At 41.9% G+C, this 26,773-nt stretch overlaps 1 protein-coding gene across 1 annotated transcript; it reads left to right on the top strand.

Moving 5' to 3' along the window:
- The first annotated feature begins 643 nt into the window (after window positions 1-643).
- On the top strand, window positions 644-12,274 carry BCL2A1 (BCL2 related protein A1). The gene is made up of 2 exons (XM_055417939.2): window positions 644-1,263; window positions 11,996-12,274. The coding sequence occupies exons 1-2, from the start codon at window positions 751-753 to the stop codon at window positions 12,101-12,103; spliced, it is 621 nt and encodes a 206-aa protein (XP_055273914.2). The 5' UTR covers window positions 644-750; the 3' UTR covers window positions 12,104-12,274.
- Window positions 12,275-26,773: the final 14,499 nt, after the last annotated feature.

The raw sequence follows: 26,773 nt of genomic DNA on the forward strand, positions 1-26,773 counted from the left end.
TGGATTTACTTATTCTGGCTATTTCACATAATGGGATCATACAGTAGGAGAGCTCTTACATTTGGCTTATTCCACTGGGCGTCCTGTTTTTGAGGTTTGTCCGTGCTGTAAAGTGTATGGGCACTTCATTTCTTTCTGTGGCATAAGAACGTTCCACAGTTCTTTTATCCCTTCATCTGTGGATGAACATTTGGTTTGTCTCCACCTTTTGGCTATTGTAAGTGATGCTGCTGTGAAATTTCGTGTGTCAGGAATTGTGTGAGTCCCTATTTTCATTTCTTTTGGGCATATAACTGGAATTGCTGGGTTATATGGAAATTCTTTATTTAACTTTTTTTCTTTGTTTTTGGCCACACTACTCGGCATGTAGAATCTTAGTTCCTCCACCAGGGATAAAACCTGCGCCCCCTGCGTTGGAAGTGGAAATTAAACACTGGCCCCCAGGAAAGTCTCTATATTTAAGGAGGAACTGCCAAACTTTTCACAGTAAAAGTTCGCGAAAACAGTTTTACAATCCTACCAGCAATGCAGGAGGGTTTTGATTCCTCCACTTCCTTGAATTTAAGGCTGCAAAAACTACATTAATCATTTACAGGATGAGGAAGTGGCCTGTCTTTGAGACATTTTCCTCTTTCACATTTTATACTTTCTCTTTCACATGCAGCCCACGCCTGAAAGCGACCAGGAGGAAGGATAGCTTTAGATGATGCAAACAGAAATTCCACCGGCCTCCAGATACCATCATGTGTCATGTTTCGCCAGGCTCCACAAGCTTGTGCTTCAGACTGTCTTGGTCAGTTGCAGGTGAGCAGGCTCAAGACTCTGCTCCCCAGCAAGGAGAAGATGACTGAGACTGAGTTTGGCTACGTTCACAGGCTGGCCGAGGACTATCTGAAATATGTGTTGCAGATACAGCAAACTGGATCCAGGCCAAGCAAAACATCCAGGGTGTTACAAGACGTGGCTTCCTCTGTCCAGAACGAAGTGGAAAGGACTTTGAAGCAGTGCTTGGATAAGTTTGATGTGGTGTCCGTAGACACTGCCAGAACAATATTCAACCAAGTGATGGAAAAGGAATTTGAAGATGGCGTTGTTAACTGGGGCAGGATTGTAACTATATTTGCCTTTGAAGGTATTCTTATCAAGAAACTTCAGGGCAAGTGTATTGCCCCAGACATGGACATGTGCAAGGACATTTCTTACTTTGTGGCAGAGTTCATCACCGAAAAAACAGGAGAGTGGATAAGGCAAAATGGAGGCTGGGTATGTGTGATGGAAGTATTCTTCTTTGTTCTTTACTTTAAAATAGGAATTGAAATAGCAAGTCTCTTTGCTAATTTAAAAAAGAAATCTACCTAAAGGATTATATTTTCTTTGAGTAGCTTGTTTTAAAAATTTTTTTAATTTTAAAATAAAGAGGAATTTCCCTGGTTGTCTAGTGGCTAACACTCTGCACTTCTAACTCAGGGGGCCTCGATTTGAATCCCTGGTCAGGGAATTAGATCCCACATGGTGCAACTAAGACCCAGCACAGCAAAATAAATTAAAATAATAAAAAAAGACATTTCCAGCTGATTTCCAGTGAATCTTAAAACTTTATAGCTGGGAAATACTTGTGGTTTCAGTTTTTATTCCTACAGTGTAAACTGGAGAAGTGAGTTTGGGGGATTAATAAAGCACCTCCCTAATGCTTCTTCAGAGTCTAGTCCACAGGACTGAGCTCTTGCTAGGGTTGTCATGACAATGTAGAATTAGTACAGAATGAGTTGGTATTAGAATCTGCTATATTTAGGTATTTATTATGTTGCAAAAGACAGGTGTAAATTTTTGCGAGTTTGTTGCTCCCTGCCCTGCCAGTTTTCTAATATACCAAATTCTGGCCAGTAAAGCTTGGCGATTAAAAAAAATAATAATATACTGTATCACCAGCTAGAATCTATTCAAGATTTTCCAAATAAAAATTCACTTTATTATCAATGCCTCAAAAACTGAGACCATGCAGGGGTCCTAGATTACAACTCAAACTGTAGCATATCATGCGTGCTCAGTTGTGTCTGACTCTTTGCAGCCCCGTGGACTGTAGCCTGCCAGGCTCCCCTGTCCATGGGATTCTCCAGGCAAGAATACTAGACTAGGTTGCCATGCTCTCCTCCATGGGGCTCTTCCTGAACCAGGGATCGAACCTGGGTCTCTTGCATTGCAGGCAGATTCTTTACTGTCTGAGCCACCAGGGAAACCCCACACAACTCATTGATAAGGGGCCTGTCCCGGCTGAATGTACATGCTTTTCTTGATATTCCAATAAACTTAATGCTCAGTTTTCTTACAGCACTGATTTCCCATAGATCTTCTCTTCAACCCACAATCCCCGGCTTCCCTTCTTCTCAAAGCTGTCCACTGTTATCAATTATTTTACATGCAAAGCATCCCTATTAATAAAAAAAAATGCTTGTTGGATATATCCATAGAAAATATACATAGCACCTCTTTGTAAAAAAAATTATAAGTTGTTAAATAATATTTAACAATACTAATACTAATATTTGAAGTGAAAGTTGCTCAGTTGTGTCCAACTCTTTGCGACCCCATCGACTATACAGTCCATGGAATTCTCCAGGCCAGAATACCAGAATGGGTAGCCTTTCAGAAATTGTTTATGTAAATAGTTCTTGGTACTTATTCTGCTTTTTTTTTTCCACCCAGGGATATTTAATAAGTATTTTAGAGGGTACTACGGGGACTTCCTTGGGGCTTCCCTGTTGGCTCAGTGGTAAAGAACCTGACTACCAATGTAGGAGACATAAGAGACATGGGCTTGATCTCTGGGTCAGGAAGATCGCCTGGAGGAGAGCATGGCAAACCCACTCCACTGTTCCTGCCTGGAAAATCCCATAGACAGAGAAGCCTGGCGGGTTACAGTCCATGGGGTCCAAAAGAGTCAGACATGACTGAGCTCAGCACAAGGACTTCCCTGGAGATCCAGTGGTTAAGATTCCTGCAGGGGGATGGGTTCCAATCCCTGGTTGGGGAACTAAGATCCCGTCCTTCTCCAGGAGATCTTCCCGACCTAGGGATTGGACCCGGGTCTCCCACATTGTAGGCAGATGCTTTATCATCTGAGCCACCAAGGAAGTCCTAACATGGCCACACACACACACACAAAAAGAGTACTACATATATGCTGTTGTGTGTGAATGCTGTTGAATGACCATTTCTAGCTGACACTGCTTGATGGAATACACCACGTTTCCTTTCATCCCAGCTGACTAATATTACGTTATGATGGTCTGTCATAGTTTCCCTACTCTGTTGGCTTAAAAATACATACCTAATTATTTTTTTTTTTTTTGTCATTGTTGTCCACACCTTGTGGCATATGGAATCTTAGCCCCATGCCCCCTGCAGTGGAAGCGCAGAGTCTTAACTATTGGACTGCCAGGGAAGTCTTCTGTCTCGCTGTTTTCTTTTTTTTTAATCAGTTCCCTTGATTACTAGTGTCTTTTCACATTGAGCATCTTTTCATATGTTTATTGACTATTTGTAATTCTTATTCAGGGAACTACCTATTTCTCTCCGTTGTCCATTTTCCCATTTTTTTGTCTTTTTATCACTGATTTGTGGGAATTCTTGGAATATTCTGGGCACAAATTATTTTTTTATATGTTTTATATATGCTAAGTCACTTCGGTCATGTCCGACTGTTTGCTACCCCATGGACTGTAGCCCACCAGTCTCCTCTGTCCATGGGATTTGCCAGGCAAGAATACTGGAGTGGGTTGTCATTTTCTTCTCCAGGGGAATCTTCCCCAGGGATCGAATGTCTCTTACATCTCCTGCATTGACAGGCAGATTCTTTACCACTAATACCACCTGGGAAGCCCTTTGTATATGGTGGATATCTTCTAATATGTTGATTGCCTTTTAAAACTATAGATGTCTTTGGTGCTTATAAATGTTTTAAAAGTTGATAAAATAATATGTATTCATCTTTTACTCGATGTCTTTTGCACTTTGTTTGAGATCTTTCTGCATAATGAAAGGGCTTCCTTCAATCACTCTCCTTTCTCTATCACCTTTTTTTCTTGGAACTCAGCCTGACTTGGGGCTGGACAAAGCATGTGAGATGTTTGGTCATGTTTTCTTCTGGTTGCTGTGGGGAGCTATACTGAAGGATGGGTGGAAATTGCAGCTATTATGCTGTGTAGATTTCAAGTAAATGCAGAAGGTCTTTAGCACAGAGGTCCATGTGTAGAGAAATCCTAATTGGCAAACTCTATGTCAGTGGCTCAATGGTAAAGATTCTGCCTGCCATTGCATGAGATGCAGGTTTGATCTCTGGGTCAGGAAGATTCCCTGGAGGAGGAAATGGCAACCCACTCCAGTATTCTTGCCTGGAAAATTCCATGCACAGAGGAGCCTATCTGGCTACAGTCCATGGGGTCGCAAAGAGTCAGACACGACTTAGTGACTCAACAACAGCAACAAAAACAATGTATGAGCTTGCACTGTATTTGTAACACACAAAATTAAGAAATGTTCCTGAAAATTTTTAACTTACTCACAGTAAATGTTGTAAGTTCCTGGAATTCATAATTAGTGGATGGTATGGAATTGTTTCTGAGAAATTCTAGAAGGGTACTGATCTTTCAGGGGCGGTACAGGTGTATGGAGGTTTGTAGCATTGTACAGAAGGCGGTAATCAAAACTATCCCAAAGAAAAAGAAATGCAAGAAGGCAAAGTGGTTGCCTAAGGAGGCCTTACAAATAGCTGAGAAAAGAAGACAAGCAGAAGGCAAAGGAGAAAGGGAAAGATATATCCAATTGAATGCAGAATTCTAGAGAATAGCAAGGAAAGAAAGAAAGCCTTCTTAAGTAGTAAACTCAATACAAGTTTAGGGCTACTGTTATTATTAGTAGCATCATAGTATTGCCTAAGTTTCCTGAATACCTGCTCAGTCACTCAGTTGTGTCCGATTCTTTGCATCCCATGGACTGTAGGGTTCCTCTGTCCGTGGGATTCTCCAGGTAAGAATACTGGAGTGCGTTGCCATTTCCTCCTCCAGGGGATCTTCCCCACCCAGGGATCGAACAGGAGTCTCACATGTCTCCTGCACTGGCAGGCAGGTTCTTTACCACTGGGACCACCTAGGGAAGCCCAACTTCCCTGAATAGATAGGTATAATCTCCAAAAATTATATCACCAGCTATAGTTAGATATTAGCCACCATCTAAAACAGATGCCCTTAAAGGGGGTGGGGGGGAAGACCAGTGAGATTTATTCTTTTTTTCATTTTTATCATCTTGAGCTGCTTTCCTTTCCTTCTTCCTTCCCTCCTTTCCCTTCTCCCTTGTTTCTCCCTTTCTTTCTTTCCTTCTTTTCTTTGCTGCTTCTCATGTCACTTTTTATTCCTCTTCCACATTACCATTACTTCCTCCTGTCTCTACCAGCGTGACGTACTAGAAATGAAAAGGCTCTCATAGATCTGACAGGAGAGGCAGTGTTTTTTTTTTTTTTTTAGCAGTCTTTGGCATTCATGAGGAAAGGCTGGTTCTTAAAAGCCGGCAGAATGTGTCTGAGAAGAAATTCATCTCACTGCCTGGGACTGCCTTTCCTTTGCAGCTAGGTGGCTTTCCTGCTTTTGCCCACTTCAGTAAAACACTCTCCTGCCCCTGTGCTGGTCGAGTGGAAAGGATACTCTACCTGCAGCTTCACGTGAGAGGAATCGCCTCTACCTAATGCATACTGAATACATCATGCTTGGCCCAGGGCCTGTGGTATAGAACATAGCCAGCAAATATTTGTTAATGGGGTGATGGAATGAACAACATTGAAAGTGAGACCTAAATTCTGGTTTTCCCACTCACTAGAAGTGCCATCTTGGGTGAGTTACTGAAGTCACTTGAGACAGAAATTCCTAATATAAAATAATATTTTCCATAATATATGGGCTTCGCCGGTGGCTCAAACAGTGAAGAATTCCCCTACAATGCAGGGGATATGGGTTCAATCCCAGGGTGGAGAAGATCCCCTGGAGAAGGGAATGGCTGCCCACTCTAGTATGCTTGCCTGGAGAATCCCATGGACAGAGGAACCTGGGTGTCTACAGCCATGGGTTCGCAAAGAGTCAGACACAACTGAGGGACTAACATTTTCACTTCACCTCACATAATATATAATAAAGACAATAATATAGACCGTTAAAAGTTAAAAGTTGAAAGAACTTTTCTGTAAGAGTGTTTTGTAAACTGTCAGGTACAATACAACTGTGAAGGTTACATGGGAAATTCCAAAAAATTTAAATATGCAAATTCTTAAAACTACTCTAATGCCAAAAGAAAGCCCCTTTTGAAAGTAGGAATGTACAATCAGAACTGGTGCTTTCCATGTAACCAGCATGTTAAAGTCTGAGTCATAAGAGTTATGCAAGGTAGGTTTTACTTTCTTATGATCATCTTGCTCTCAATAATGGTCTGGTGAATTTGAGGGCAAACCAAAGGACCTACCCAGGCATGTAGATGATTGACCAAGTGTTCAGCCTGGCAAAGGCATTTCCAAAATGATGTAATACAAGCTCAAAATTTTTTATATATCCTTTGATATATAAAATAGATTTGGGGGCCAGAGTTTTCTTGTATGTCTTTTTTAATTTTAACTTGAGATTTAAAAATCATTTAATAAAGAATAGGGTTAGATGTAGTTTAGGTCTCCCTGAGGGCTCCTTCAGGGAGCATCTGTGGAGTATCCTTTCCACTTGACCAGCTCAGCTCTCTCCCCTCGGGAGTCCTCTATGACTCCTGTGTGTACCCTGCATTTGACGCATCAGCAGATTCTGATTCTGCACACCCAGCACATTGGAGCAACTCTCTTCTCTCACTTAACTGTATCAGTAGGCTCCTCCCAGCTTCCCTGCTTCCAAGCTTGCCCTGCGATGCTCTGTTCCCCACAAAGCAGAGTGATCAGAGCCATCAGAGGAATTTTTTAAAATAACTCACCTTACATGTTCCATGTTAACACTTCCAATGTTTATAGACTATCCCATCATTTTTATGCATCATAATTTACTTAAGCAGTTTCCAACAGCTAGACATTTGGGTTGTTTTCTGTTTTTCCTTCTTAGAGATAATGCTTCAATACTAAACATGGAGATGGTTTTCCACCCCCCACATAAAAGCCTGCCTTTCAGTGCCTCTCCCTCTCCATTCTGCCTTTTGGCTTTAGTTCCTCACTGCTTCTCTCCCTGACACTATGAAAGAACTTGGTATCCAGGGCCCAACAAATGGTTACTTTGAGACTAACGTCTACCATCTTCTCAGTCATCTGGTTTCCGAATAAAGTCTTATTCCTTGCCTCAAAAAAAAAAAAAGAAGGCTGCCTCATGATCACCTTCTTACAATAGAATGATTGGTTCATCTATAATAGAACGATTGGTTCATCTATAATCACACTACTCATACATTTTGGAATACGCATTGCCTTCAAAAGTTTTGTTACCGATGGGACAAGCTCACAACTTGATCAGCATTAGGTGGAACCATTAAACATAATCTTGAGGGTTTAATAGACTTCTATTAACAAGATCAAGTTAATAGGTCTAAAAAACAGTAAGATTCCATTAAAATGTGAATTTAACAGCTGGTAATATGGAGTTTTTTTCCATATACTTGCTCATGATTGATATTTATCTTCTCAGCAGCCTTTGCCTTTAAATTAGTGAGGGCTTGATGATTTTCTCTTACGTTTGAATGAACTCTTTCATGGCAAATGTGTAATAAATAGTGTTACACTGTTCTTATTTTAGTTTCTTATAGCTTTAAAAAAAAAGAATCTTCATATAGCTGAATTGTCAGCTTTTTTCCTTTGTTCTTGCTTTAGAACTTTAATAAATATAAGAGAGTGACATATTAACACATTAACTTCCTGATCATAATGGTGATCATTGTGATGATAATAAAAATCATTGTAGAGTGCCCCCACAGTACGGGGTTTATAGAAATTCTAGGAAGAGGAGCACTGAAGTGGATCCCATACCTGGGATGGGTGGGAAATGCCTGAGTATGTAAAGGCAGGAGAAAGAGGAAGAAAAGCAGGAGCAGCCTGTCCCCTGTGAGCGTGTGACAGCAAGCGTCTCAGGGCATGACATCACACTTCACACGGAGGCGGAAGTTGACTTTCTTACACAATCTTTTCAATGGAAAATTCCTATGAATGGTGTTAGTCTTCGCTGCCGGTAATGCTCCAAAAGACAGTTCCACAGCATTACGAAGTTCTCAGTCAAAGAAATATGTTTGGTTTTTTCTTTCGTGTTAGTCACACTAGATTGTGAACTACGAACTACTTAAAGACGTTTGTAACCCCAGAAGTGGAACTTTACTAGATGAACATCTAAAAAAAATTCTTTAAACAATTTTCTAATCTTCTTGGGATTGGTTTGAAAATTTATGGAGTGAAAAGAGTAGTGTTTGCATTTCAGTACAGGTCCAGGTACTAAGAAATCAGGTAACCTTACTTACATAACATTTTTTTCTGGATCTCCGTTTCCTCGTTTGTCAAAATAAGAGAGGACATTAGGCTGGATAAGCTTAGAGGTGCTTTTCAGTGAGATGCTCTATAATAATACATCAAAAGTTAATTAAATACAGTGTCTAGTTTATGTGTACATGCATTCTCAGTTGCTCAGTTGTGTCCAACTCTTTGCAACCCCATGGACTATAGCCTGCCAGGCTTCTCTGTTCATGGAATTTTCTGGGCAAGAATACTGGATTGGGTTGCCATTTCCTACTCCAGGGGTTCCAGTTTATATGCTTCTTAAAAAAACAAAGTCTGATTAAAAAAGGAATGAATGTAATCTTGCTTTACTGTTGCATCCTCATGACTCTCAACACAAGTTCAGTTCAGTTCAGTCGCTCAGTCGTGTCCGACTCTTTGCGACCCCATGAATCACAGCACGCCAGGCCTCCCTGTCCATCACCAACTCCTGGAGTTCACTCAAACTCATGTCCATCGAGTCAGTGATGCCATCCAGCCATCTCATTCTCTGTCGTCCCCTTCTCCTCCTGCCCTCAATCCCTCCCAGCATCAGAGTCTTTTCCAGTGAGTCAACTCTTCGCATGAGGTAGCCAAAGTACTGGAGTTTCAGCTTTAGCGTCAGTCCTTCCAAAAAACACCCAGGACTGATCTCCTTTAGAAAGGACTGGTTGGATCTCCTTGCAGTCCAAGGGACTCTCAAGAGTCTTCTCCAACACCACAGTTCAGAAGCATCAATTAATTCTTCGGCGCTCAGCTTTCTTCACAGTCCAACTCTCACATCCATACATGACCACGGGAAAAACCATTGCCTTGACTAGACGGACCTTGGTTGGCAAAGTAATGTCTTTGCTTTTGAATATACTATCTAGGTTGGTCGTAACTGTCCTTCCAAGGAGTAAGCGTCTTTTAATTTCATGGCTGCAATCAGCATCTGCAGTGATTTTGGAGCCCAAAAAAAATAAAGTCTGACACTGTTTCCCCATCTATTTCCCATGAAGTGATGGGACCAGATGCCATGATCTTCGTTTTCTGAATGTTGAGCTTCAAGCCAACATTTCACTCTCTTCTTTCACTTTCATCAAGAGGCTTTTGAGTTCCTCTTCACTTTCTGCCATAAGGGTGGTGTCATCTGCATATCTGAGGTTATTGATATTTCTCCTGGCAATCTTGATTCCAGCTTGTGCTTCTTCCAGCCCAGCGTTCCTCATGATGTACTCTGCATATAAGTTACATAAGCAGGGTGACAATATACAACCTTGACGTACTCCTTTTCCTATTTGGAACCAGTCTGTTGTTCCATGACCAGTTCTAACTGTTGCTTCCTGACCTGCATACAGGTTTCTCAAGAGGCAGGTCAGGTGGTCTGGTATTCCCATCTCTTTCAGAATGTTCCACAGTTTATTGTGGTCCACACAGTCAAAGGCTTGGGCATAGTCAATGAAGCAGAAATATATGTTTTTCTGGAACTCTCTTGCTTTTTCCATTAACCAGCGGATGTTGGCAATTTGATCTCTGGTTCCTCTGCCTTTTCTAAATCCAGCTTCAACATCTGGAAGTTCACAGTTCACGTATTGCTAAAGCCTGGCTTGGAGAATTTTGAGCATGACTTTACTAGCATGTGAGATGAGTGCAATTGTGCAGTAGTTTGAGCATTCTTTGGCATTGCCTTTCTTTGGGACTGGAATGAAGACTGACCTTTTCCAGTCCTGTGGCCACTGCTGAGTATTCCAAATTTGCTGGCATATTGAGTGCAGCACTTTCACAGCATCATCTTTCAGGGTTTGAAATAGCTCAATTGGAATTCCATCACCTCCACTAGCTTTGTTCATAGTGATGCTTTCTAAGGCCCACTTGACTTCACATTCCAAGATGTCTGGCTCTAGGTGAGTGATCACACCATCGTGATTATCTTGGTTGGGAAGATCTTTTTTGTACAGTTCTTCTGTGTATTCTTGCCACCTCTTCTTAATATCTTCTGCTTCTGTTAGGTCCACACCATTTCTGTCCTTTATCAAGCCCATCTTTGCGTGAAATATTCCCTTGGTATCTCTAATTTTCTTGAAGAGATCTCTTGTTTTTCCTATTCTGTTGTTTTCCTCTATTTCTTTGCATTAATCATTGAGGAAGGCTTTCTTATCTCACCTTGTTATTCTTTGGAACTCTGCATTCAGATGCTTATAGTTTACAAATAAATGATTATTTCAAGGGCTTCCCTAGTGGCTTAATGGTAAAGAATCCGCCTGCCAATGCAGGAGACATGGGTTCGATCCTTGATCCGTGAGGATCCCACATGCCTTGGAGCAACTAAGCCGATGTGCCACAACTATTGAGCCTGTGCTCTAGAGCCAGAGAGCCACAACTACTGAGCCCACATATTGCAACTGCTGAAGCCTAAGCACCTACAGCCCTTGCTCTGCAACAAGAGAAGCCACTGCAACGAGAAGCCTGAGCACTGAAACTAGACAGTTACCCCTCATTTGCCCCAACTAGAGAAAGCCCGCATGCAGCAACAAAGACACAGCACAGCCAAAGACAAATCAATAAATAACATTATTTAATAAATGCATATTTTAGTCCCAAACATTCAGAAGAAAAAGAGGAGTGGGGGGCAGGGGGGAAAAGACAGACTCTCTACACTCTAGCGCTATGCCGTCCAATACAGTAGCCACTTGTCACAGGTGACTGTTGAACAGTTTCAATGTGGCTGGTCTGAATTGAGATATGCTGTAAGTTCAAACACACATTGGATTGTAAAAATTTAGTACCAATAAAGTAAAATATCTTATTTCCATTTTGCTTACATATTGAAATCACAGTTTATTTGTTTGCTTATCTATTTATTTTTGGTCATGCGCAGCAAGGCATCTGGGATCCTAGTTTTCCACCAGCGATCAAACCCACACCCCTCACATTGGAAGCACAACGTCTTAATCACTGAACCACCTGGGAAGTCCCGAAATCATAATATTTTTAGATAAATTGATTATATTTTTAAAATTAATTTTGCCTCTTTTTACTTTTAAATATGTGGCTACTGGGAATTCCCTGGCGGTCCAGTTGTTAGGACTCCATGGTGTCAATGCCAGGGGAGAAGATTCAATCCCTGCTTGGAGAAATAAGAAAGATCCAGCAAAAAAAACCTATGGCTAAAAAGATTACATATGTAGCTTGCACTATATTTCTGTTGGACAGTACTGCACTAGGGTGGTCTGCAATTGAAGATAGAGAATGGTAAAGTGAAGTCGCTCAGTTGTGTCCGACTCTTTGTGACCCCATGGCCTGTAGCCTACCGGGATTCTCCAGGCAAGAGTACTGGAGTGGGTTGCCATTTCTAAGGATGAATAGAATAAAACCAGTGAAAATATAGAGAAGACTACCTATATTAATTAAATGAAAGTTTATTTGCTTTTCATTCCAACAAATTTAGTCTCCACTGATTTTTAAAATGTTAACTTTGTTCTCTTGTAGGAAAATGGTTTTGTAAAGAAGTTTGAAATCAAATCTGGCTGGCTGACTTTTCTGGAAGTTACAGGAAAGATCTGTGAAACATTATGTCGCCTGAAGCAATACTATTGACTGAAAAGGACACTCCACATGGTGAAATTTGTCTAATTTTTAAAAATCATACAAGAAGTACTGTCAACACTTACTTCTTCTAAACAGAGAACTTTGATGATGTAACTTGACATTCTGGAGTTATGGGAATCTTGTCCCCATTTTAGTGAATAAATTGTATGTATTACTTGCGGCTATATGTGATGTGTACTGTCTGGGAGTCTAACAACAAAATTATTAAGCTCAATATAGGGAACAGGGGCTGAACTAAGAGAATGATGACCCGGAAGGTGACGTCTTTGGCAGATTTTCTTAAGGGTGTGTCCACTACCCCCAAATCATTTCCAGTGTCTCTAGATTGATGGGCTTCCCAGGTTCTGTGCTCAATCACTCAGTTGTGTCCCAACTCTTTGCAACCCCATGGATTGTAGCCCACCAGACTCCTCTGTCCATGGGAATTCTCCAGGCAAAAATACTGGAGTGGGTTGCCATGCCGTCCTCCAGGGGATCTTCCCGACCCAGGGGTCAAATTACAGTCAGATTCTTTACTTCTGAGCCAGCAGGGAAGCCCCCTCCCAGGCGGCTCAGTCCGTAAAGAATCCGCTGCCAAGAAGGATGCAGGAAACCCAGGTTTGACCCCTGGGTCAGGGAGATCCCCTGGAGGAAGAAATGGCAACCCACTCCAGTATTCTTGCCTGGAAAATTCCATGGGCCAAGGAAACTGGTGGGCTATAGTCAGACACAACTTACCGAATAAAGCACTACACCACAGTCTAGACTGATAGTGGGTGAGGTCTGCTGCTCACATGCCTCTGGGATCCAAGTTTTCTGAAGACCCCAGGGCCCCTGAATAGTTACGTGTGGTTTTCTACTGATGCCCTCTCAGCTCACTTCAGAGGTGTCCTTTAAAGTTTATGAATATGGCAGCGAGATATGGAGGATACCTTGGGAGAATCTGAACAAGGATAGTCAGGTAAATAACTCAATGTTGAGCCACTGTTAAGCTCTCCATTTAAGAAATTTCACAAAGTGGGGACTCCCTTGTGGTTCAGTGGAAGGTCCATTGGAAGGTCCACCTTCCAATACGGGGAACATGGGTTCAATCTTTGGTTGGTGAACTAAGATCCCACATGCCACAGGGCAACTAAGCCCACGATCTACAGCTACTGAGCCTGTGCACCGCTACAATCTAACCCTAAGATCGGACGCAGCCAAAAACAAATACAAAAAAATTTTCACAAAGTGGAAAATGATATCATTTATTAGCCCCTGTGTTCTGATTTTTAAGTCAACACATCTGATTGCAATATGGGAGCACTGTATCTTGTTGTAGACTTTCTCCTTCTTCCTCTCCCACAATACAATCTCTACCCACCCTGGGGCTGTTTTACCCTTCCTCTGAAGTTGTTGATGGATCCAGTAAAGAAACCAGAGCCTTCTTTCCCCATTGCCCTTCAGGCTATGGGCATGTTGACAGGGGATTTCAGTTAATTTATGTTTTACCTCTCATGGTGATTCTTTTTCTTTTTTTGGTTGTGCCATGCCCCATGTGGGATCCTAGCTCCCTGTTGTTCAGTTGCTGTGGAGTCTATCTCTTTGCAATCCGATGAACTGAAGCATGCCAGGCTTCCCTGTCCACTTTTTAGCTCTCTGATCTGGGATCCAATCTGTGCCCCCTGAAGAAGAGTTGGATACAATTTAGCAACTTAATAGCAACAACTGCATTCATTGGAAACTTGGAGTCTTTAGCGCTGGACCACAGGTGATTCTTAACAGTGGGGATTAGGACACGGGTGAGTTAGCAGGGAAATATTTCCGATGAAAGTAGCTCTGGCTACTGAGCAAATCCTAGGTCACCTGGGCAGTGTCTGCAGCAGGCGAAGAGCATTTTCCTTTTCCTCCTTCACCTCCCCTCCCCCTACCAAATTGTGTTCAGTATTAATCACTTTTTGCATTAATCAGCACTAACGGTGGGAATGAATAGTCATGAATGGACGTCAACAGGAAGTGTGTGTCAGAGCACTGCTACCTGGAATAGGTTTGCACAGGAAACCACAAACCCTGGCTTTTCTGTTCTGTGATAATCTATTTAACAAAGTGATGGTGAGAGATCACTGACCATTTCTGGCTTGGCTGGTGACCTGGTCTTTCAAACTACAGCTTGCTGTGTGCTTTGTTTAGCATCTTACTTGAAAGAAAAAAAGCTCTAGGGACCTCAACTTCTAACTGATGCCATAAACAAAAATGAAAGTGAAACAGTTCACAAACTTAAATGTTAAGTTGAAACTATAAAGCTCCTGGAGGAACACACAGGAGAAAACCTTCACAACCTTGGAATAGGTAGATTTCTTAGTGACAACACAAAAAAACCTGACCTGGAAAAGAAAAGATTGGTAATTTAGAAATCACCAAACTTTTAAAAACTATTTTTAAAAGACACAGTTGAGAAGTCAGAGAGGGTATGTGAATTATATCTCAATAAAGCTGTTTAAAAAAATATCTCAAAGCGAGTCACAGAATGGGAGATAATATATGTCACATTACTATCTGACAAAGGACTTGTATCCCGAATAAATATAATACTCTTAAAATTTGATAAAAATATGACCATTGACCTAATTTACAAATTGGCAAAAAAATTGACCACACACTTCGCAAATGTAGATGGTCAACAGACATGAGAAAGATTCTGGACACCATTAATCATGAGGGAAATGCAAATTAAAACCACAATGAGAGGACTTCCCTGAAGGTCCAGTGGTTAAGAATCCACCTGTCAACGCAGGAGACATGGGTTCTATCCCTGGTCTGGGAAGATTCCACATGCTGTGGAGTAACTAATCCTGTGTGACACAACCAACAGGAGCCCATGTACTGCAATCAAAAGCCCACATGCTGCAACTAGGGAGAAGCCCCTGCATGCTGCAGCTAAGACCCAGTGCAGTCAAAATATAAAAATCTTAAAGCAAAAATAAAAACCCACAATGAGACCATTGCACACCCTCCAGGATGGCCAAAATGAAGAGGATTGATAATACCATCCTTGAGGAAGATATGGAATAACTGGAAATCTTGTCCACCTCTGGTGGTAATGGGAAACCACAACTGCTTTGGAAAACAGCTTGTAAATTTCTCATAAAGTAAAAGTATACTTACTGTAAGACCCAGACTTTCTACTCCTAGGTATTTACTCAAAAGAAATAAAAACATATGTTTGTACTATTCATCAAAACTCTATTCACAATGGCCAAAAGAAAAAAAAAAAAACACCAAAACCCTAGAAACAACCCAAATGTTTATTTGATGGGTGAGTGGTTCAGCACATTGTAGCATATCCACATGCTGGAATATTACACAGGAAAAAAACAAATGAAGAACTGATACACACAGTGGAATGGATAAACCTCGAAAGCATGCTGAGCAGAAGCAGCTGGCCACAAAAGCAGTATATGTCATACTATATCATCTAAGTGAGATTCTAGAAAAGACTCATCTAACACATAGTGACAGAGAGCAGCTGAGTAGTGGCCTGGGACTGGTGTGTGGGTGAAAGGAGTGAAGAAAACATTCTATATCTTGCTTGAGCTGGTAGAAATTTGCCAAAATTCAGAGAGGTTCACACTTAATTTTTTTTTCACGTTTTATTTTTTATTTTTTTAATTTTTATTTAATAAATGGTACAAAGCACAATGCCAAAAACATTAACAGTTAAAATATCACCAAATGAAAAAATACTATAGAATACACAGTTGCAAAAAGCTACATTAAGTTATTTTACAACTGCCTCAAGCTTCAAAAAGAAAAAAAAACCCAATGCCATACCTAAGCTATCCCTCTCTCAAAATAATGCCATTTATGAGCACCCCATCAAAAGACAGGAACTGCTTTTGTTAATTCACATATATATATATATATATATATATATATATATGACTGTATCACTTTGCTGTACACCTGAAACAAACAAAACACTGTAAATGAAGTATCAGTTCAGTTCAGTCACTCAGTCGTGTCCGACTCATTGCGACCCCATGAATCACAGCACGCCAGGCCTCCCTGTCCATCACTAACTCCCAGAGTTCACTCAAACTCATGTCCATTGAGTTGGTGATGCCATCTAGCCATCTCATTCTCTGTCATCCCCGTCTCCTCCCACCCCCAATCCCTCCTAGCATCAGACTCTTTTCCAGTGAGTCAACTCGTTGCATGAGGTGGCCAAAGTATTGGAGTTTCAGCTTTAGCATCAGTCCTTCCAATGAACACCCAGGATTGATCTCCTCTAGAATGGACTGGTTGGATCTCCTTGCAGTCTAAGGGACTCTCAAGAGTCTTCTCCAGCACCACAGTTCAAAAGCATCAGTTCTTCCGCGCTCAGCTTTCTTCACAGTCCAACTCTCACATCCATACATGACCACGGGAAAAACCATAGCCTTGACTAGACAGACCTTTGTTGGCAAAGTAATATCTCTGCTTTTGAATATGCTATCTAGGTTGGTCATGACTTTCCTTCCAAGGAGTAAGAGTCTTTTAATTTCATGGCTGCAATCAACATCTGCAGTGATTCTGGAGCCCAAAAAAATAAAGTCTGACACTGTTTCCACTGTTTTTCCATCTATTTCCCATGAAGTTATGGGACCAGATGCCATGATCTTCGTTTTCTGAGTGTTGAGCTTCAAGCCAACCTTTTCACTCTCCTCTTTCACTTTCATCAAGACGCTTTTGAGTTCCTCTTCACTTTCTGCCATAAGGGTAGTGTCATCTGCATATCTGAGGTTATTGATATTTCTCCCGGCAATCTTGATTCCAGCTGTGCTTCTTCCAGCCCAGCGTTCCTCATGATGTACTCTGCATACAAGTTAAATAAGCAGGGTGACAATATACAACCTTGACGTACTCCTTTTCCTATTTGGAACCAGTCTGTTGTTCCATGACCAGTTCCAACTGTTGCTTCCTGACCTGCATACAGGTTTCTCAAGAGGCAGGTCAGGTGGTCTGGTATGCCCATGTCTTTCAGAATTTTCCACAGTTTATTGTGATCCACACAGTCAAAGGCTTTGGCATAGTCAATGAAGCAGAAAATAGATGTTTTTCTGGAAATGTCTTGCTTTCTCCATGATCCAGCAGATGTTGGCAATTTGATCTCTGGTTCCTCTGCCTTTTCTAAAACCTGCTTGAACATCTGGGAGTTCACAGTTCACATATTGCTGAAGCGTGGCTTGGAGAATTTTGAGCATGACTTCACTAGTGTGTGAGATGAGTGCAATTGTGCTGTAGTTTGAGCATTTTGAGCATTCTTTGGCATTGCTTTTCTTTGGGATGGGAATGAAGACTGACCTTTTCCAGTCCTGTGGGCACTGCTGAGTTTTCCAAATTTGCTGGCATATTGAGTGCAGCACTTTCACAGCATCATCTTTCAGGATTTGAAATAGCTCAATTGGAATTCCATCAGCTCCACTAGCTTTGTTTGTAGTGATGCTCTCTAAGGCCCACTTGACTTCACATTCCATATAGTACAATATAAAATAAAATAAGTAACAGACCTTTGGGGCTTTACACCGAGTTAGAGTTCCTATCAGAAGGATAACAGCACCACAGCCATACTGAATCCTCATGAAGAAGGCACATGAATGACTGGATTACAAGAGTTACAGGAATGAGAGCTGCTCACTTTCCAGAAACTACAGCTCACAGAAAGCCAATTAGTATTGTGTGAATTCTGAAGTACTTTCAACATGTTGTAGGAATAGTGTGGACCTTCTTGAGTCTTACACATTCGTAAGTAAATGGTCTGTATCTCGTGCCTTTATTGGCTTTCTGTGAGCTGAGGTTCACACTTAAAATAGGTGCCTTTTTTTGTAGATAAATAATATCTCAATGAAGTTGACTTAGAAAAAAAGCTCTTGTGAGGGAAAAAAATGATAAACACTCATTACAAACGACATAAACAATAAGGAAAAATACACAAGGAGAGAAATAAATACCACTCTCAATACTAACTTGAAGTGAAATGCTATTCACACTCAGATAAAATCATTTAGCACTTGATTTTCACTTCCTTGTCATGTAAAAGGACTTGGCCAGATACTAAAGACTTGCTGATGCCCTACTAGGCACTGTGTGTGTCTGGCCCTCCCTTCATTTATCCCTCTTGTTTCCAATGCTTCCTCCCAGTGGCTTGTCTTTTCCGCAGCTTTGCTGGTCTGTTTTCATAACCCTTGAGACCACAGTTTTTTTCATCTGTTGTTCCCTCTGCTCAGGACACATCTCTGCCCCCCACACCTGGTCATGTTTACTTGCCCTTTGGATTTCAGTTTAAAGGTTATTTGCTTAAGGATGCCTCCCCTGACTAGGTTAGACTCTCTTATTATAGTCTCTGGAAACACCACAATCTCAATTACAGTTTTGTATTTGTGTGAGTTTGGAATCTATAGACCTGTTTCCTCAACAGGAGGGCAGGATCCATGGCTCTCTGTACTCACTGTTCTCTCTCAGTCCTGTTCAGAGCCAAATGAAAGTTCAATAAACATGTGTTTCAAAAATAAATGATTGAGGACTTCCCTGGCAGTCCAGTGGTTAAGACTCCGCCTTCCAATGCAGAGGGTGCAAGTCCCCATCCCTGGTCAGGAAGCTAAGATTCTACATGCCCTGCAGCCAAAAGAAAAAAAAATGTAAAACGGAAGCAATATTGTAACAAGCTCAATAAAAAACTTTTTAAATGGTCCACACTTTAAAAAAATCTTAAAAAAATAATGAATGGATGTCAACTGGTTTGGGGACGGGTCACACACGAGGCTGCAGTGGGGCTGAGTGTTGTGCATGGAAGGGAGTGATGGCTGTTTATTGGTTGTCTTCCACATGCTAGGAGCTTCAGATATTCAATCTCTTTCTATTTTCATGGCAGTTCCCTGAAGTAGGTCAAACAAGTCAATCCTAAATCAATCCTGAATATTCATTGGAAGGACAGATGCTGAAGCTGCAATACTTTGGCCATGTGATGCAAAGAGCCAACTCATTGGAAAAGACCCTGATGTTGGGAAAGATTGAAGGGCAGGAAGAGAAAGGGATGAAAGAGAATGAGATGATTGGATGGCATCATTGATTCAATGGATCTGAGTTTGAGCAAACTCCAGGAGATGGTGAAGGACAGGGGAAGCCTGGAATGCTGCACTACATGGGATTGCAAAGAGTCAGACAGGACCAGCGACTCAACACCACCACCAAGAACAAGGTATTACTCCCATTTTGTATGCGTGTGTGTTAGTCATTCGGCCATGTCCGACTCTTTGTGATCTCGTGGACTGTAGCCTGCCAGGCTCCTTTGTCCATGGAATTTTCCAGGCAAGAATACTGGAGTGGCTAGCCATTCCCGTCTCTAGGGGATCTTCCCAACCTGAGGATCAACCTGAGATCTCCTGCACTGAAGGCAGATTCTTTACCATCTGAGCCACCAGAACAGCCTACTCCCATTTTACTAACTGGAGAAACAGGCATAAGGGCAGTGAGAAACTCGCTCCAGGTCCTGGAGCTGCATGGGTGTGTCACACTGGCCCCCGGGCCCCAAACTGGGGCTCGCTCAGCCTTGGGCTTCCTCTCTCTATTGCACTTCCTCCTCATCTCCTGGGGCCGCCCAGACCCTCCACTTCCTTCTCTAGCCCTTTCACAAGCTGGGGTTGTGTGTGAAGGCCAGCTGGCTCCCAGCTGACCGCGCGTGTCTTTAGCAACCCCGTGGGTGTCCTCGGCCTCTCCCCTCATCATCTTCACTCCACGATGCACGTCCTCCTTGGAGCATCAGCCCAATTCAAGTTGGCCATTATGATTCTGGATCTGGAAACTTAAAAAAAAAATTAATTAATGGCTGCACTGGGTCTTCATTGCTGTGTGTGCTTTCTCTAGTTGTGGCGAGTTGGGGCTCCTCTCTGTTGGGGTGCTTGGGCTTCTCATCTTGCTGGTTTCTCTGGTTGCCGAGCACACGTTCCAGGAGAGAGGGCTTCAGTAGTCGTGGTGCACGGGCTTCGTTGTTCCTCCACATGTGGGATCTTCCTAGACCAGGGCTGGAAGCTGTGTCTCCTGCACTGGCAGGTCAGTTCTTTACCACAGAGTCTCCAGGAAGGTCCTACATCTTGAAACTGTTTTCAGAGGCTGCAAAGCTGCTGACCGGGAAATTTTGCTTTCTATTAATATAATTCCACGGAACATAAAGATAAAACAGACTATTTCCTTATAATCGGTTGCTCTGTGTGGCCATTTCTGCTGGAAGATGCAGTTAGGGATTGGGCATTGGGGTTAAATCATTTCCCCATGGTGCTAGCGGGTTTCTCTGATTCATCTGCCTGATGACCAAAGGTGGGACTTCAAGACAGCTGAATGAGCCTACGGCTACGATTTATTGCCTGAACAGCATAAATGCAACCAACTCACATGAGAGTCAGACCCATCACCAACATTCTCTGAAATTATGTTCAAATTAAAGGTTGATGATTGTGACATGAGGACATCTATACGAGAAGCAGTTTTTAGAAACACTTGCAACATGATTATTTCAATACAATTTGATTCCCATTGACTCTGCTTTTTATTTCACTGAGAATTTCCACATATCTTCTCCCCCATATCTAGTTACCTACCTGTATCGAAACTGGTTTATCTTTCCTTCCCTCTTATTATTATTGTGAGTCAGCTGTTGGAAGGCCAACCCCTATTGTTGTTGTTCAGTCACTCATGTTCAACTCTTTGCGACCCCATGGACTGCAGCACACCAGGCTTCCCTGTCCTTCACTATCTCCCGGAGTTTGCTCAAACTCATGTCCATTGAGTCAGTGATGCCATCCAGCCATCTCATCCTCTTTCATCTCCTTCCGCCCTTGATCGTTCCAAATACCAAGATCTTTTCTAATGAGTTGACTCTTCACATCAGGTGGTCAAAGTATTGGAGCTTGAGCTTGAGCTTCAGTATCAATGCTTCCAATGAATATTCAGGGTTGATTTTCTTTATGATTGACTGGTTTGTTCTCCTTGCTGTCCAGGTGACTCTCAAGAGCCTTCTCCAGCACCACAGTTACCCTGTTCCTTACTGCCTCTGCAGAAACAGTTCTGCAGCCTCACTCTTCTGCATCCTAGAATGTTCCCTCGACTGGACCAGTGCAGTTAGCCCACAGACTTCCCTGATGGTTCAGTGGTTAAGACTCCCCGCTTCCACTGAATGTTCTGTCAGAGAGAGAGGTGAGAAGGTTCACATCCACTATCAGATAGCATCCAACTGAGAAAATCCTTTTGACATTTTTGTTCTCCAGAGTTCTTCTTCCTGGCTGTGTTGCTCCAAGGGCTTTTCTGCCTCTTCCTTGTCATGGCAGTCAGAACGCAGGTTGGAAAAGAATTTCCAGACGGAGTATTGCAGAAAGGAGTGAGCTTATTAAAAGCAAAGAGCTGGGACAATGTGGGCAATATGAGCACAGCAGGCTGACCTCCTGACAGGCCAGAGAGAGTCAACGCTTTGGGGTTAATATCCAAGTTTTTAAAAAACTTTTCTTTTGTATTGGCGTATAGCTGATTAACAATGTTGTGATAGTTTCAGGTGAATAGCAAAGGGACTTATCCATACATATACATGGATCCATTCTCCTCCAAACTCCCTTCCCATCCAGGCTGCCACATGACACTGAGCAGAGTTCCATGTGCTATATACAGTAGGACCTTGTTAGTTATCCATTTTAAATATAGCAGGGTGGACATGTCCATTCCAAACTTCCAAACTATCCTTTCCCCCATCCTTCCCTCACCCCCGGCAACCAAAAGTTTATTCTCTAAGTCAGGGAGAATCTTTCTGTTTTGTCAGTAACTTCACTTGTCTCATTTCTTTTTAGATTCCATATATAAGGGATGTCATACAATATTTCTCCTTCTCTGACTTACTTCACTCAATATGACACTAAGTCCATTCATGTTGCTGCAAATCGCATTATTTCATTCTTTTTAATGAGTAGCTAATTCTTATAGCCTCAAGTCAAAGAAAATTTCTGCTGGAATGTTGGTGTTAGGTGATTTGTTAGGGTGCTATGGGGAGACTACCTAGGTGGGCGTTTTTGCCTAATTTGGGGCCAGGAAGCCTGCTGGTGATGATCAGGAGGCTTTTGGCAATGGTTACAAAGGGGTTCCATCAGTTGCAGATGTGACCTTGGTTCTGGGCTCCATGTCTGTGGCCTTGGTGCAAGGCCTGCCATCTGTGGCCTTGGGGCAGGACTCCACATTTCTCTTCCCTCAAATGCAGTGGAAACTAGCTTCATGAGCTCCACAATCTCTCCCCCTCCCTTTTTTTTCCCCCCAATTTGAGTCACTATCCTCCTTCTCTTCCTTTGAGGAGCAACGTAAAGTCATCTTACGCACAGCAGTTTAGGGACCATCTTTTCAGCACTCTGGTTTTCACTCTCTAACCCAAGTGAATGAAGCTTTCTCCATATCAGCACATTGTGGCAGCTGTGACATCAGCCACGCACAGAGGTCTATAGGAGCACTGCACACTGTGGCCCAAGTGGTGAGTTATGGAGCTGCTCAGTCCATCTAGGTCCAGGCTGAGAGGAGCCTTGTATCCCATGATGCGAGGCTGGTTTTAAAAGTAATTTTTAAAAGAGACAGTGATATGGACAGAATGTTTTCTTTGTAAGGAAGCTGGGTTTGGTGGTGGTGGTGTACCCTGACTGCAGGAGAGCTTACTGGCTGGGAGATGTATGAGGAGCCTGCTGGAATAGATGGTTAGTGAATACTTGTTGATTTACACCTGGGTCAACTAAAATTTCACAGTAGAAGCTTTCCCATTCCATGCTTTCACTAGTTTATTTCTAAAACTTTTATTGTGAATTGGGATTTCCCTGGTGGTCCAGGGATAAGACGCTGAGTTCCCAGTGCAGGGGGCCTGGGTTAGATCCCTGGTTGGGGAACTAGATCCTGAATGCTACAACTAAAGATCCTGCACGTCTCAACAAAGATCAACGAGCCTGAGTGACGGTGCAGCCAAATAACCACCCCCTCCCACTATATTTAAAACCATAGCTTCATACTGACACTTCTATTTTTGTGTGTTAGTTTAAATACTGACAGTTCTTTTTTTTGGCCATATCGCCCAGCATGTGGGCTCTTAATACCCCCACCAGGTATTGAACCTATGCTCCCTGCAGTGGAAGTGCAGAGCCTTAACCACTGGACTGCCAGGGAAGTCCTGGTACTGAGACTTCTAATTACAACCCTTTATTTTTGTGGACTCCAAAATCACTGCAGATGGTGATTGAAGCCATGAAATTAAGACTCTTGCTCCTTGGAAGAAAAGTTATGACAAACCTAGACAGTGTATTAAAAAACAGATATCACTTTGCTGACAAAGGTCCGTAAAGTCAAAGCTGTGGTTTTTCCAGTAGTCACATATGGATATGAGAGTTGGACCACAAAGAAGGCTGAGTGCCAAAGAATGGATGCTTTTGAATTGTGGTACTGGAGAAGACTCTTGAGAGTCCCTTGGACAGCAAGGAGATAAAACCAGTCAATCCTAAAGGAAATCAATCCTGAATATTAATTGGAAGGACTGATGCTGAAGCTCCAATACTTTGGCCACCTGATGTGAAGAGGTGACTCATTAGAAAAGACCCTGATACTGGGAAAGATTGAAGGCAGGAGGAGAGGGGATGATAGAGGACAAGATGGTTGGATGGCATCACCAACTCAATGGACATGAATTTGAGCAAGCTCCTGGAGATGGTGAAGGACAGGGAAGCCTGGCATACTGCAGTCCATGAGGTCACGAAGAGTCGAACACGACTGAGTGACTGAACAACAGCAACAATTACAACCCAGCACTAGAGGGTTCATTCCCTAAATCTCTCTTTATTTTTAACTTGTTTTTCCAACAGGGAGAAACCTGGCTCTCACTATCCACAATATCTTTTGTTATTGTTCAACTCTAGAATAAAGTCATTTCACAATTGTTAATACTCAAGGCTATGGTTTTTCCTGTGGTCATGTATGGATGTGAGAGTTGGACTGTGAAGAAGGCTGATCGCCGAAGAATTGATGCTTTTGAACTGTGGTGCTGGAGAAGACTCTTGAGAGTCCCTTGTACCGCAAGGAGATCCAACCAGTCCATTCTAAGGGAGATCGATCCTGGGTGTTCATTGGAAGGACTGAGCTAAAGCTGAAACTGCAATACTTTGGCCACCTCATGCGACGGGTTGACTCACTGGAAAAGACTCTGATGCTGGGAAAGGTTGGGGGCGGGAGAAGAAGGGGACGACCGAGAATGAGATGGCTGGATGGCATCACCGACTCTGTGGACATGAGTTTGAGTGAGCTCCGGGAGTTGGTGATGGACAGGGAGGCCTGGCGTGCTGTGATTCATGGGGTCGCGGAGAGTCGGACACGACTGAGCGACTGAACTGAACTGAACTGAATACTCACTCCTGTGAAAAACAAATGTACTAACTAGAGTGCGATATTTTTATAAGTTATTTTTGTCTCTGGCCTTATGGTAAACAGTCAAAATACTCTTTTCCAAAGTTACTTAACTTAGTTCTTTTCTTCTCTACCCACTTCGTTGCGGTTATGTTAATCATTTACATTACAGTTCAGTTTGTTTGTCCCTGCATGGATTCTAATATTTTGACATCTCTTCACACTTGGCTTGCATGTATATATATGTAGAATATTATAGTGGTTTCAATTTCTCTGAACTCTTGTCAACATTTGTCTCCTGTTTTTTTGTCTGTTGACACTCTAGTGCGAAATGGTATCTCTCTGTGGTTTTGATTTGAATTTCTCTAATGACCAGTTATGATCTTTTTAACTGCTTACTGGTCATTTGGATATTTGATGTGGAGAAATGTCTATTCAAGTCCTTAGCTCATTTTTAAATAGGATTATCTTTTTTTCTTAAATTGTTGAGTTTTATGAGTTTTTGTATATTTTAGATACAGGCCCCTTTTAGATATATGACTTGTGAATAGTCTCTCCCATTCTGTAGGCTGTCTTTTCATTTTCTTGATGGTGTCCTTTGGTGCACAAATGTTTTTAATTTTGATGAAGTCCAATGTACTTTTCCTGCTTGTGGTTTTGGTTTTATAACTAAGAAACCATTGCCTAATCCAAGGTGATGAAAATTTGTGCCTATGTTTTCTGCCAAGAGTTTCATTTGAGCTCTTATATTTAGGCTTTTTAAAATCTATTTTGAGTTAACTTTTGCATGTAGACATTCAATTGTCCCAGCATCATTTGTTAGAAAAGACTATACTTTCCCTATAGAATTATCTTGGTACTCCTGTTAAAAAAAACACAATTGACTATAAATGTAAAGGCTTATTTCTGGATTCTCAATTCTGTGACATTTTCCTATCTCCCTTTAATCAAACACTGTACTGTCTTGATCACTGCAGCCTTGAAATAACTTTTAAAGTTGGAAAGAGTGAGTTTTCCAACTTTGTTCTTCAAGATTGCTTTGGTTATTCTGGGTTCCCTGCATTTCCATATGAATTTTAGGACTGGCTTATTGGTTTCTGCAAAAAGGGCAAGTTAGATAGGTATTGCATCGATTCTATAATTTGTGGAGTATTACTATCTTAAAAATACTAAGTCTTCCAATCTACAACTATGGGCTGTCCTTTCGCTTATACAGGTCTTTCTTTCAACAATGCATTTGGCTTTCAGAAGTTTAACACTCTCTTTGTTAAAGTTATTACTAAGTATTTTGTTTTTTTAACGCTGTAGTGGTGGTGGTTTAGTTGCTAAGTCAGTGTCCAACTATTGTGACCCCATGGACTGTAGCCTGCCAGGCTCTTTTATCCCTGGGATTCTCCAGGCAAGAATACTGGAGTGGTTTGCCATTTCCTTCTCCAGGGGATCTTTCCAACCCAGGAGTCAAACATAGGTCTCCTGCATTGCAGGCAGATTCTTTACCAACTGAGCTACTAGGGAAACCCCTTTTGATGCTATAGTAAATGGAATTGTTTTTTAAATGTGAGATTGCTCATTGCTAGCATATAGAAATCTATATTAATCAGCTTTCTTCAGAGAAGCTGATCCTATAGAATATAAATACATATGCCTTATGTTTATTATACATACTTAAGAATGTATCTATTATCTTTTGATATGTGTGTGTATATATAAATATTTATATATACACTATGGTTTTTTCAGTAGTCACATACAGATATGAGAGTTGGACCTTAAGGAAGGGGGAGCACCAAAGAACTGATGCTTTCAAATTGTGGTGCTGGAAGATTCTTTAGAGTCTCTTGGACAGCAAGATCAAACCGGAAAAGAAATCAATACTGAATATTCATTGGAAGGACAGATGCTGAAACAAAAGCTCCAAAACTTTGGCCAACTGATGCAAAGAGCTGACTCACTGGAAAAGACCCTGATATTGGGAAAGACTGAAGACAAAAGGACAAGAGGGAGGCAGAAGATGAGACAGTTAGGAGCCTCTCTGAGTCAACGGACATGAGTTTGAGCAAACTCTGGGAATTATGAAGGACAGGGAAGCCTGGGGTGCTGCAATCCATAGGGTCGCAGAATCAGATATGACTTAGCCACTGAGCACACCCAACAGATTCTGTGAGTCAATGATGCCATCCAACCACCTCATCCTTCCAGCTTCTGGAAAAGAAAAAGAGGAAGGCACTGAAACAGTAAGGAAAGTAAGCAGGGCACAAC

Source organism: Moschus berezovskii, chromosome 21 (assembly GCF_049115385.1).
Source record: "Moschus berezovskii isolate FMDL1 chromosome 21, NW_MosBer_1.0, whole genome shotgun sequence".
Lineage (NCBI taxonomy): Eukaryota > Metazoa > Chordata > Mammalia > Artiodactyla > Moschidae > Moschus > Moschus berezovskii.

Bases quoted from the DNA above. Each gene is read 5' to 3' on its own strand.
- BCL2A1 (XM_055417939.2), top strand. From the start codon at position 751: ATGTTTCGCCAGGCTCCACAAGCTTGTGCTTCAGACTGTCTTGGTCAG. The intron at 1,264-11,995 runs GTATGTGTGATG...GTTCTCTTGTAG, and splicing joins TAAGGCAAAATGGAGGCTGG to GAAAATGGTTTTGTAAAGAA.